The following is a 13,920-nucleotide window of genomic DNA, read 5'->3' as shown; positions in this document are numbered from 1 at the left end:
GGCCCAATTCCAAATAAAGCCCCTGTCAACCTCTTGGTTTCCTTATCCATCACACACACAGACACACAGACACAGACACCCAGACACACACACAGACACGCAAGCTGCAGACTGTTACCAACCTACATGACGCCAAGTAGATGAGCCTGTCAAACACACAGAAGTTACAACGTGCCTTACTTCTGAATGTTTGGTGGGTTTAATCCATACCTATTAAAAACAGAGGGGGGGTCGAGCCCTTTTCCCATCTACCCACAAACCCACGGATTTCAGAAGGCAGCAGCTCCACACGGGATGGCTTCACCTTGCAATGGTTTTTGCAAAGACACCAGTTTGATGTGCTGATCTGAAGCCTGCTAGATGTGTGGGCTTTGCAAATTAACAAACACACACAGACACAAAAAACATCAAGCAAACAAACCAAGACATCCACAGTAAAGGCTTTCTTAAAAACAACTTCCCCCTCAAAACCTCACGCCTGGCTATGCACTGAACTTTTCTGCTGCTGGTTAAAACACTACAAACAACTGTTGACACTAGGATTTTGCGTACACTAAATCTGTAAGATGCAATAAAGATAATTCCTATTTCTCACAGCCTAAATCAGAGAAACTAAACTGAAGTTACAGGGATGTAAAAATCACCAAAATCAGAGCAGGGTCCATATCATAACAATGTATGTTTCTGCTGTGATACTCAGCAAGTAATTACTCACAACTAAGTATTTCAGTTCACTTACATATTTCAGCATCCCACAAGAAAGACAGCATTTCCCAGACTACAAACATATACTTTTGGCCAAAGCTTTCAAAAGTATAGCTATTTAGAAGATTATGTTCTGCAAAGCATGCAATCCTTTTAATTCCGTTTAACTCAGAAGCTGAGTAACTCATTAAGAAAGAGCCATCACCATGTATTTTAAGGGAAAGCCAGTCCACATAATACAACTAAGAAGCAATGAAACTAACAATCCGCAGTGGAGGACCAGTACTATAACCTCGGAAGGATCCCTTACTCAATGTCTCCCCCAAGAGGATAATTAACCATGTTAGTAACTGCTTACTACTAGTTATGCTACTAATGGGGGGTGGGGGGGGTGGGCAGGAACCCCAGCTCTCTGTAAATAATCTTTAAAGAAAAGTGAAACACGTATAAAACCTAAGTCGTCTGCTTTTCATTATGATGCGTCCTCAGAAACGAAGCCTACAAGATGGCTTTGCATGCAAATTGGGAAAATTTACAAATTTAGCACCTTCTGCTTGTTGATAAACACAGCAGGGATTATCAGCCCTCCTTCACAGAATGGTTTATATGTTAATAGGCACACACTGGTGAATCATCTCATCTACCATTAGGTCCTGCAAGTCTTTTCCCTTCTTGTAAGAGTTTGTTGCCAGCAACAACAATTGATGGTAAAAACTGGAGAGCCTGTATGTATATTCAGTTCTCTCTATTTCAGTATTTCTGTCCTTAAAGAGAGAAAAGCAATCATGTGATCCACTTTAATTTTCAAAGTACCTTCCTAACTCTGGCTTCCTTCATGCCTATTCTGCTTCTCTTCCACATTCCTGTACAGCTCTACAATTTTCTCCTCTCCTGCTCTTATAAAAACGGGCATTTGTCTCTTTCAGGTGGCTACAATTCCAGTCCTGTTTGTAGTTGTTGCCCTGGTTGGCTTCTATTTTTTGCCTTTGCTATGAAGAAGTGGTCCTTACAATAGGCAGCTTAGTTGGATGTTCCACCTTCTTCGCACAGATTATTACAAGTATCCAAGGCTCTTCAGAATGAAATGCCTGAACACCTGTAAAAGCAGGCAGAAAAAACACTAGTACTGTGATCAGAGCTCTCAGCTAAGGTCCTGTGTGATTGCTTCATGGAGCACTCCAGAACTGCCCTGTTACACGAACAAACAAGACTGTCCACACAGAGCACCTGCAAGGACATGAACAACGATCACAGCCAGGCAGTAAAAAATACTGACCCACGTCTGCTTGATTCTTCTGCCTGCAAAGACGTGATGGAGGTAAAGCTTATCTTATATAGGCATCCTCCTCCCAGCGAAACTTTTTAAAAATATATTTAAGCAATCAATTTAATAAGTTTCAAGATAGCAGGAATTTTGCCAATAAACACACAAAAGTGTAATTTTTTCATAGAGCACTGTAACAATTCCTACCAGGCTAATATTAAACATAATCAAGACCTGTTAATAGTCTGCATTAACTAAACTGTATTTCATAAAAGCTTTCTTGAGCAAATAACAACACTTATTAATGATTAAATCTCTCCATTTACTTTTTAGACTGTTGTAACTAATATCAAAATTCAAAAAACTACACACAAGTTACTCAAAAAAATAATAAAAGAAAGCAAGTACTCCAAAATGCCTCCTGTAGGAATAACTCTGTACTGTTGTGCTAATTCTGTCTCAGGTTCTTCTCACCTAAATTTAGACAACTAAACACTAGTTTATTAAGCTAGTGATTCAGGTTTCCTCTCTTTCCATTGGAAATGAAGAGATACCTGCAGCAGCAACTCATCCTGCCCTGGACTGAGCAGATGGATCTTTCAGAGATTCCCATTGCTTACATTGATGGCAGAAAGAGTCCAGAGCACCTGGGTGAGACTAGACAGGTATCTATTTTGTGGGTACAGCTTATAGCATAAAGAGCGCAAATGGAAAACTTTTATTTCTACACTCTCCACTAAGAAAGTAAACCCAAGAATTTCCTACAACTCTTTGTCCTCTATTTCTCACCTAAAATACAGCACAGTCTGCAAAGTCCATTTCAGCACAGACACAGCAGAGCAATGCACAAAGGCAACTTCACGGTGGTTGCTGGTTCAGAAGAGTCCAGGATTCCTGCACTTTGCTTGTGCTCTCCTGTGCCATCTTCTGTGTGGAGCTTGTGCTTTCTGACCACCACTGTGGACAGCAAAAGTCTAACACATAAAGACTGGGGTCTTTAGTAACTACTAATCCTGATGGCTCTCAGATCCAAGTACTTAGCTAACTCAGGACTGAGACTCAAATTTTTTTATATTAAACTTCTCCAACCTCTTAGAAGACTTCAAATATTTTTCTGAATCTGGACCAGCTATCAAAAGGGAAAAGGACCAAACGTAAAATTTAAGTTTTGGGTTTGTTACCAAAAATCTGCTGTAATAAACTTTTATTAGGATGGTAACTGATTATCATACATTTTTTACTAAAAACTTCAGAGGTATTAGACACAACACACTTCAAAGATTTCTAATGTATATGTAAGCCCTGTAATACTTCAAGCTACTTTTAAAATTAAACAGATCTAAAGCAGAGAGCAAATATGGTAACCAAAGCTAAATACATTACCACCATTCTTCAGCCAGTATTTACAGAAAGGACAGAATACATCATGCAATTTTTTGATCAGTTCCATCTCAGTAAAGCACAGCTACAGTCTTTTAAACTTTCTCTTGCCCTTGAAATTTCTGAGTAGAACTTCCAAAGAACCAAAGAAAAAGAGTAAGGTAATACACACCATCTACTCTAGGTCATGAGGTTAGCACCGATCTGCAGCCTGCTCGACACTTAAATCGGTCTCCCTTTTCCTGATATGGTTCAAGAGCAGCTCGTGATAGCAGATTTCAATCTCTTTCAAACTCAGATGTCACATGGGTTTTGCTTCAGCCTGGTATGAGCTTCTAGAAATAAAGTAACTGCTCCTGGGATCAGCAACATCCAAGGATTAGTTTATCATGGCCTCACACCTATAGCATTCATGAAGCACTCTACTGATCCCTTCCAATAAAAGAGTTCACTTTATCCTGAAGTTATTTTCCCAGATTGACTCTTGCTCACTCTCTTTTTTATCTTTCCACTGGACAACTAATTAAAACCCCCAACCTTGCGGGTGTACTCTACCCATCTCCCTCTTTTGCCCCTGCAGAAACACTTTTTTTTTTTTTCTATCAAAGAGCGTAAAGCAGAATACAGGCTAAGATGACAGACACTGAGAGCACACACGATTCTGCTAACATGCCCTTGATGAAATATTCTCTGCTGGAGAAGCTTTAATTTGAAGAGTTTAGATGATCATAGAGAGTAAGTGTTAAGAGCAAAAGCAGGAGCGAAGTACAAGAGCACTGCTTTTATGCTGTTATGGCACTTATAAAATGGATGATAGAAATCATCTGAACAGAGTCAGTCACTGACACAAAGCCTTGAAGAAAGTTCACTAGATAAAGCTTGCTACAAGACTCATTTAGGGAAAGGCCAATGTGAATTGGAATGTCTGGAAGGAATAATGGGGATACAACAGTCATTAAATGAGAGAAAAGTTGAGACAACCACTTCAAGGATGTTGGGAGTGATTTCAGAATTAATTGTCACTATCCTAATCACACAAGGGGCCTTGAAGTGAGCATAAAGAGCTTACTTAACTTTCCTGTATTTTATACAACGTGAAAAGTCCTAATGCAAAAGACTGAGATCCATTATGCTTATTTTTAGAATTCAGAAGGTGAATTCAAAGATTATAACATCAAAGCATCCTTTGAGGGATGCACAAGCCTTTGCAGAGAAATGTTTTCATTGTCTTTGTATCATTCAAGAGGAGTTCAGTAACAAAACTTTCCAAATGCGATGACCTCCTTCAATTTTTACTTAAAGCCATGCAAAATTAAAAACCTTTTGCAACTGTTTTGTTGATGTAGACACCCAGGTGTTCGCCTATTCACACCAAATTATTTTCCAAAAGCCCAAGTCTCAAATTTCAGTAGTTAACACTGTACAGCTCCAATTGTTCTGTCTAGTTCAATGGGTTGACAGAGTATTGTAAATAAATGATCATCCTATTCAAAATAGAAACTGTTCAAAACAATGATATTATACACAAATAAAAGTCAATTTGCCACAAATATTTTTATAAACTAAATAAAAAACCATACAAGCATACACCTTTCAAGTTTATATTATTTAATAAGGATGAAAAGTTGAATATGTTGATATATTTTCCTCAGAAAATACACGTTTTGATTTTGGACAGAAATTAACCACCTCTAAAATAAGAACTTAGCCATAAAAACTTTGCAGATACTATTAAAAAAATCAAAGTTAGACAAACTTCTACGTTAATCTTACACTGGCAAAACCCTTCTTTTTTAGTTTGTTGCTCATTACTGTGGATTGAGCTAAAAGATGACAATTGCTTATCAATGGGATTCGAAAACTGTCAGTTTCAGTATATATGCTTCTGGAATTGCAGAATTTGCAAAATATTTTAATATTGAAAAGAAAAATTCTGAATATACCAGCACTTCCGAAGTTCCCCTCTGAAAGAATCATTAAATTAGTCTTTTTTCCTATATAAAGGAAAAGAATTTTTTATAAGAAATGCTCATTATTCCTTAGGCGCAGGATTTGGAGAAGTCCATCATCATGTTCTCCTGTAGAATGGGAACTGGTCCACTAAGAGGAAGAGAAACAGAACATGCAGATCTTGCAAGACTTTGTTAATTACGGCTTTAATGGAAGATCCAAGTATGCTGTATTTATGGTATGCTAATCTCATTCTTTCCAGGTTCCATCATTCCTTCAAGCAACCAGGAGGGATTCACTTCTCCTCATGTTCCTCAAGAACATCTTGGTGCATAAACTGGTTTTGAGATGGGGAGGGAGATGAGGAAATTCACCTCCCTGACTCGGAAAATTACAAACTGATAGAATGCAGTGCACTGGTGCTACTATTTATTTTTAAAAATCTCACTGGAACCTTTCTGGCACAATTAAGATTAACTGATTAACCTCACTGTCAGACTTGGGACCAGGAAGGTATTTTCCTTCAAGCTGGATTGGGCAAGTTGTGTTTCCTCTTTCCTTACTTACTTGTCTGGGGCAACTCCACTTTCCAGGACCATCCCGAAACTTTACCAAACAAGTTCTCTGCTACTGCAGGAGCAGAGAACATTATCAATGCCAACAGCACAAAAGGCTTTCCATAATGTACAGGGACAAGTGGAGCAATAATTGATGGAGACTTCTTGACTTACCACCTAGTGGATAACTGGCCAACCAATAGAGAAGTAATTTTTCCTAAGACCAATGAAGATGATACTAACTTGATGATACTTTCTTATTCCTTAGCAGATAATTGGCAAGCTTGAGAGGAAAAAGAGCAGTCTTCCTTTTTTGTGTGCTGGTAATGCCAGGTAACTTGACAGATGAATTGAGCATATCAAGGCAACGAGCATGAGGAGACCACTAGACACCATGCACAACCTCTCCGAGCAACCTGTTCCAATACTTGACTATCCTCATGGTGTAAAAGTCTTTCCCTATGTCCACTAACATTCAATGACTAGGAATGAAGTTTAAGATTCCTTAAGTTATCGTCCTACAGGTAGCCACTTCCCTTTAAACTTTTTGCAGACGGCCAAAATCTTGATTCCCCCAAAAGACTTAAACATTTATGCAATATCTGTGAGCAATTTCGCAAAATTGTTTGAGTTTGCTCGTAAATAAGTACAAGTGTCTGAAAGATATGGGTCTGAGTCAATTCAGCGACGATGGTCTTTTCTGTAACTGCAGAGCAGCCAAACAATGTCTGCGCAACTCCTCCAATTAGACCCTGGAAGGTCAACCGCTCTGTTTAGCAGCAATTAATTTCACCACAGTCACAAGTTTCACGTTCCCTGAAATAAATTCAGCAAATTAAACTTCTCCCACATACAGGAATGGAAAAACCTGAGCTACTGTCCTCATCTTTCTCAAGGCTGGAGAATGGGAAAACTTCTTCATCTTTGGGAAAAGGGAACTGGACAGCTCCGTGTCTTGCAGCGGACTATGGACTCTTCCACGCAACCACAAATATGACTTGATCTCATTGCGATCGGAAAGCTTTCCAGCAAAAGTTACACACATGCGGGAAAGAGGACTTGACTTGTTGCAAGATTATTTTGAGCGTAAAAGTTAGCCTCCCTCAGTTACTTCACAGACTACAAGGTGTGGGCCACAAAGAACCTTCCTTTTGGTTAAAAGACAATTTCTTCAAGTAGATGAGTGTGCCTACTGCACTTACAGACCAAGCTGTGGCAACGAAGGACTGAGCCTCAGGATTTGTGTGGCTAATGGTACTCACACAACAGTTACAGCCCTGGTACCTAACAACGGGATGAAACTGCCATCTTGACTCACTATGGCTTGATATGGACAATTGAAACAAATTTCAGAAGAGCAGCAAGAACGCCGTGTTTTAAACAAGGAGACAGCCAGTGATGATGGATCCTAGTTAGCTGTAAGTTTATTTTGTCAGTGACGCCAAGATGCTTCTGAAAATGATGTCTGGACGCTCTCCTTAAGAAGAGCTAAACGAACACCAAGGAGCCCTTGAGAGGCAGCGTGGCTCAGGCCGGAGGGGACAGCGCTGCTGGCCGGCCTGGGGCGAGCAGGCAGCTGCGACGCGGGCCCGGGCTGGAGGGGTCCCCGCACGCCAGGTCCGGCCGCTCGGCGGCCGCCGGCCCCCCCCCGGCCCGGCGGGGCCGCCTGTCAGGGCCCTGGACAGCGGCGGGGGCCGCGGCGCCTCGCACGCCGCATCCCCGCGGGCCGGCGATGCCCCGCCGCCCGGGCCGCGGCCCCCTCCCGCCCTGACCCCGCCCCCTGACCCCTCCCCTTTGACTTCCCCTCGCGCCCCCCACTCACCCTGGCACGGGGGCCAGGCCCCTCCTCCTTGGCCTCCGCCATGTTGCGCCCCCCCTCAGCTGTCCCAGCCCGGGGCTAGGGGCCGGGGGTCACTCCCTCTCAGCCTTCTCCCCCCTTCGGGGGGCGCCGGGGGGACGCTCGGCGGGGTGCCTGGGCCGGCCCCGCGCCGTGCTGCGGTGGGAGGGGGCTGGCGCGGGGGTCCGGCGGCTCCCTCAGGGCGGCGGGGGGGCCGGACCCGCCAGGCCGCGAGCCCTCTTAAAGCTGCAACGACAAGCCCAGCGCGGGGCCGCAGCGCGCATGCGCCACGCGCCTGCGCCCGGCCGCGTGTCCCCGCCCCCCGCCCCCCCACCCCGCGCAGGCGCGCGGCCGCCTCCTCAGGGCCGGGCTGGGTGGCTGCCCCAGGGCGCTGGGCCCCGCGGGGGGCCGCGGGCCAGCCCAGCACCCCCCACCTTGGGCGGGCTCGGGGTGGCAAGCGCCAGGCCCGCCCCAGGTCCTGGTGGGCCTCGACTGGCCCTATGGTGGCTATAGAGGGCTGTGACCTCGTGGCATGGCCGCCAGGCCTGGTCTGTGGTGGTGCGCCGTGGCGGTGAGGTGTCGTGGCACCGAGGGCAGGCCACACCTCGTCCTGCCGCACCTCACATGCCACCAGGCCGAGGTGCTCAGGCATGGCTGGCCATCACACGGTGCCCCCACGCAGCACCCAACTCATGGTGTCACACCTCTGTGGCGCAATGCAATGTGCATGCTGCGGCCTGGCATCCCACTCACCCCCAGGGTGCCCAGCCTTGTACCCAACACCAGCGGTGAGGCGGCCTTGGGGGATGGACCCAGTGGTGCGGGGCAGACCTGGATTGTTGCGACTTCCCTTCAGGAATGCTCCAGAAGTTGACACGTTGGACTTGCAGCTTTCCTGTTGGAGAGGGTATGTATTTGTTTATTCAACAGGATGCTCAACACAGCACAAACCATAATTGAACAAAGTCATTGCCTTCCAAACCCAAAGCATTGAAAGATTTTAACACCTGTTTCAGCCCAAGTCCGTTCACTTTTAATTTTGTGCTGCCGTGGAGCCTAGAAGTGCTTCCTTCCTGTGCTGAACGTACTGCACAGTGGTTTTGAAGAGGGCATGAAGTATCTGCAGGACATTTGGGTTGTTCCCTTTATTAGAATCAGCCTGAGAATATAAACCAATCTGGGTATTTTTTTGTTGTGCCTCCATGGCATCACTCATGAACGAACCATTATGTAATTTTTAGTTAATTTAACATTTGTTGGTACAACTGTAAAACATCCGTGGTTTTAATGTTGGAATGGATGGTTTATATTTGACCACATTTTTCCTCATCTGGTGTTGATCAAAAGTTCATATAAGGGTTGTTTCTACAGACTGTGAGGACTTAATCCCATGAAGATTTGCATATCTGTTTAACCTGAAATACCTGAGAGGTCACATTTCAGTTGCAAAAATCAGCATAACCTTTCAAGGTTAAAACCTAAATATTTAAAGCTTTGTAATGTTGACTTTCATTTTCATGCTTTCCAATATTTAAGAGGCTCAAAACGTTAGCAAGGCATAGGCCTCTTAAGAAAGAATTTGAAACTATGTGTAAGATACAGATTGTTGTCTTTTTTGTTGTGAACAATGTCAAACATCACCAGCACCCACAAGCAGTTGATGAGAACAATGTGTTCCCCTCTCCTTACTACTTAAATAATCTTAACTGCTAATTAAAACTTTGTCTTTAAGAGAAATCTCCCCTTCCTAGGTTTATCTGATTTGCACAATTAAAGGATTTTATTAAGCAGCAGCTGCATTTCAATGGTGAATGAAGTGATCCTTACATAAACACTGTCCTTCATCTGGCCTAAAATGCTAGATACATAATACTGGGATTCATTTAGGAAATCCTGTCAAGCCTCTCTTTAGAAATTACTGCATTCCAAGGACAGTGAAATAATTAATGTAATAATTTAATAAGTTATGAATAATGCTTCTCACTTACGCAATAATCCTCATCCTCAAGTATAAAATAATTCTAGTTGATGAGTCATGCGGTGAAATTTCTTAAAGAATTTGGGATTTTTTTATGACAAAAGATGCTATATGTAAACTGCGAGCTTGATGTGAAACTTAATAATTATTCAAAAATTACTTTTATCCATAGATAGCTACAGATGAAGAGAATTAATATTTTAATCTTTTTAAATGGGCCCAAAATATAGTAACCGTAAAATATTTAAATATGACTTAATGTCTGTATTGGTATCGGTTTTTGAATAGTTAGAAATTCTAATGTAGTCTAAATATAGGGCTGCCACATGTCAAGGTTGCCTCAGACATGTCCACTCGTGCCTTGAGCAGATGGCATGACGTGTGGATGTTGTGCATAAAAGGCCACTGTGCGCACACAGATTCTCCAGAAGCATGTGTGTAACAGCACAGATGTGCTGTACATGTGCAGATCATCTGAACATTCTGAATGGGATTTTCTGGGAAGGTAGAAAATACAAAGAAAGAAAAAAAGTCAATAAAGTCAATAGCCCTCTTAGAATATAAATATTTATACATTATCTAAACAATTCATAACAATGTTGAGAAATCCAATTATTCAGAAGTCAGGAGGAAGACTGTAAAAGATGAGGCTGGTTTATGAATTAAGATCTTAAGGATAACAAAGTTGCTTTTTCTTTTTGACCTTGGGCTTCTGAGGCATTATAGTGCATTGCTTTCACATTTTCAGGCTGAAGTTTAGAAAGTGTGTGTGGGTCGAGTTGTTTGTTTTAATTAAACCTATATTTTCATGTAATCACAACTCCAAATGCTCAGACATTCAGAATAACTTAAAATGCCATGAGAATTCCAGTAGCGTCACAAGACTCGAAAAAGCTGTTATAACTTCTTGGGGCTACATTGTAAATCTCCATAGTATTTTATAAAATGAAAATTTAATATAACTTGTTCAAGCATGCTAACGGGAATGAACATCTTTATTTCATTCCATGGTTCTCATAAGTAAATTAGGGAGTTGATGGAAATATTTGAACTTTCAACATGCATGTGAAAATGCTTTTAGACCAGTAAAAAAAATATTTTGTTAGAAATAGATCCTGTCATTAAAATAGACCATAATACAACCATATGCTGTTGAAATTTATGTCTGATGGAAGGTTTGCTTGAGCTGATACTGTGGACAGATGAGAGGGTGACAGTAAGCATGGACCATTTAAAACTAGATCAACCCTGGTGTATTCTGCAGACATCTCTCAGCTCGTTCCCTGAATAGGGCATTTGAACTAGAGCAGGATGTTTTCCAGCTTGTTCAGACCTGACTTGCTTTCGACTCTGAATGAACTGTATATGTACTAATGTGGCTAAAAAAGACACTGTATAATATGTAGATAATGTGGTGATAACTAGTGCAGAACAGACCTAGATAAACGCCTGGATAAGGCAGGGAAAAGATAAGATTGTTCCACAGTATTGTTTTTGAATTGCTTTTTAATTTACCCCTGGAGTGCCTGTATTATAATCTGCTGCACAATTCTGCGTGAGACTATTCGTCTTTAAAACAGTGACATTTAAAAAAGAAACCATGAAACTCCTTTCACATGCAGGCTGCAGTTCAATGAACTGGATGAATGATCTTTCCCCATACCCACGGGCATGCACAGCTGAATATAGATCACCCAGAAAACCTGCCAGCTGTACATATTGAGATCTAAGCACTCCTTCCTCTGTTCCAGCTCAGGTTCTCTTCAGAGAATTGCGGTTGCAGGTGCTTACAGTAGTGCTGTGTACTTTCAGGCCAAACACAAATTAATAACAATGAATGATCCTGTTTTCAATGAGCTCAATGAGCGTCCAAATAGGACAGACTTTGTGAGGTGGGCTTAGAAACACGGCTATTGCGTATGTTGTACCTGCATCTGGGGTCCAAGGAGAAGCTCAGAAGAACAATGTAGGATGTCCTGTATAAAAAGATGGGACTGCAGAGTTAGCAAAGCCTTACCTCGCCGAACTCCTAGGACACTGCATTAGGAAAGGTTGAACCAGCGTAGGTCAGACCAGTATAGCTATACTGGCAAGTCACTCCTGTACAAACAAGCTTTGCACCACTTAGAACGTGCTAACGCCAATGGAGTCTTCTGAGCAAAACCCAGAGATTCTTTCAGGTTGTACTCAATCCCTCTGCAAATGCCACCTTTTGCCAGGATGGAGACAGTGTTTGGCCTCCCATGGACACTGTGACACAAGGACAAGCATCTAGTCCAGCCAACGGGCATGAGACTTGTTAAGAGCAGCATATGCACCCATTCACTTGGCACGTGATACCAGGGATGGACCCAGCACAGTGCTGTGTGGTTGTGGCATAGGATGGCCTGAGAGCAGGGACAGACTGATGAGAAAACTGAGGAAACGGAACTTGGAGAATTGAGGGAACATGAAAGATGAAGGAAAGGAAGGCTTGGAGTTAAAATGTGGTGCTTTGGGCACTTCTTTGTCCCCGTCATTGTAGGGGACTGGGACTGGATGTGACGAGAGGCCAATTCTGCATCAGGTGTGGAGAGATGCACTGGGCTCATGGCAGCAGGAGCTACAGCCTCCCTCAGTCCCGGCCCACAGCACATCTGGCTTGGGTGCGGTACACAGAGAAGACTCTGTTTAAAGCTTAGAGGAGGCTTTGTTGGGGAATGAGGTTGAGTCTGGTCTAGGCAAGACAAACTGGAGCCTGGCATCTCTATTTCCTGCTCTCTGTACTGGCCTCTTGAACCCAGAGGCACCTTCCCAGCCGAGTAGTAGTGACAATGCCGGAGATGAGCAGCCAGCAGCTTTTTTTGTCCCAGAGATGGGCAGAACTGCCAAAAGCTCTTAGTTCTTAGTGGCCCTGTACTGCAGACACTTCCAAGGCAGGGCTGGAATGACGTAAGCAAAAGCCATGAATGTTTCAGTGGAAAAACAACTGGTAGTGGAGTCTCTCCTTGGTGCCTGAGCAGGCTCGCGGGGGGGGGGGGGGGGGGGGGGGGGGCGGGGCAGGCAGTCCCAGCGAGGTAGGTTTGTCTCCCAGCTCTGGAGCTGCTCTGGCTTTGTCCCCCAGCACATGCTGGCTGGCTCGCCAGGCGGGATTTGCATTTCTCTGGCACTGGTGATGTCAGGGACCTGCCTCTGCGAGATCCCCCGGGCCTGCGAGGACAAAGGGGAGCAGGCGGCTTGGAAACCACACAGATCAAGGAAAGAGAAAAGCCAAGTTTAAAAGCAATGCATTCAGCGTGCTTAGTCATAGATACACAAATGCAGAAGGGCTGGCAGGGGCCTATTTTCATCCTGAAACACCCCCTCACGTCCCAGACTTGCCGGGCTGTGTTTGCTGTAGAGATAACGTCCCCTTCCCCCAATACTCACAGATTACTGAAGAAGCAGCCGTTGCAAAAGGGGGGAAAAAAATAGCAGTTGCCTTGCTCTGCCTGCAGGAGAAATGTCAAGAAGTGTCTGGTGGTGGGTGGGATGAAAGGAGGAAGCTGAACTCTAAAGAGAATATTCTAGCTCTGCTCGTGCTAACAAATGCCCCTCTGTATTTTGCTTGATAAGAACATCCAGGAGCAGGTCATCTTGTGTGCAGGCAGGACGAGAGCGGAGTAGTCACTTACATCTGAGGCATTTATTTGTACACGCTGCATTATCCAGAGCACTCCATGAACTGGAGGGTGAAAAGATGTAAACAGCTAGGAAGAAATACAAGCGTCATCCATAATTAATAGTGTCTTTTTGTAATGGGAGTGATCCACTATTAATTATGAAGTTAATTTCTATTTGGATAGATTTGTGGGTGTATATGAAATTTGGACCAGGATTTAAGTTCAGTGCAATCACGCTTTTATTCTAATTACAATCATTATAAATCTATTCTGCATCTTCTTTTAAAGTCTAAATCAGACAGGCTTTTGTTTCCAAACATGCCAGACATAAGTTTTCACACACCAAATATGGCAGTTCTCAGATCCCCAAAGTGAATCTGGTTATAGATACAAAGGAAATTGTTTTCATTCATTGTCACTGTGCAACCCTGTGGAAATGAGAAAATAAGCCCAGAACATAGATAATGGTAAGTACACTGGATTTCTAAAATCACAGAGTCAACAGTGATGAAGGAACTTAATTGCATACATCATGAAATATTTAAACAGACAGTGACCAATGTGTACAAATGCAGATCTATACTTTTACATCTAATTCTGTATTATAA

The 13,920-nt window shown here is 43.2% G+C and overlaps 1 protein-coding gene across 1 annotated transcript in view; it reads right to left on the bottom strand.

Moving 5' to 3' along the window:
• Positions 1-8,600, bottom strand: part of ZMYM4 (zinc finger MYM-type containing 4) — a 48,798-nt gene extending 40,198 nt beyond the window's left edge. Inside the window, exon 1 of the mRNA XM_080379804.1 lies at positions 7,679-8,600. Coding sequence (XP_080235930.1) covers positions 7,679-7,720 — 42 coding nt within the window. The 5' untranslated portion in view covers positions 7,721-8,600. The remainder of the gene's footprint in view (positions 1-7,678) is intronic.
• Between the last annotated feature and the right edge of the window lie 5,320 nt (positions 8,601-13,920).

The sequence above is a fragment of the Falco punctatus genome (genome assembly GCF_963210335.1).
Source record: "Falco punctatus genome assembly, chromosome: 3".
Taxonomy (NCBI): domain Eukaryota; kingdom Metazoa; phylum Chordata; class Aves; order Falconiformes; family Falconidae; genus Falco; species Falco punctatus.
Note: the sequence above shows the minus strand (reverse complement) of the source record. Positions and strands in the feature narration are given on the sequence as shown.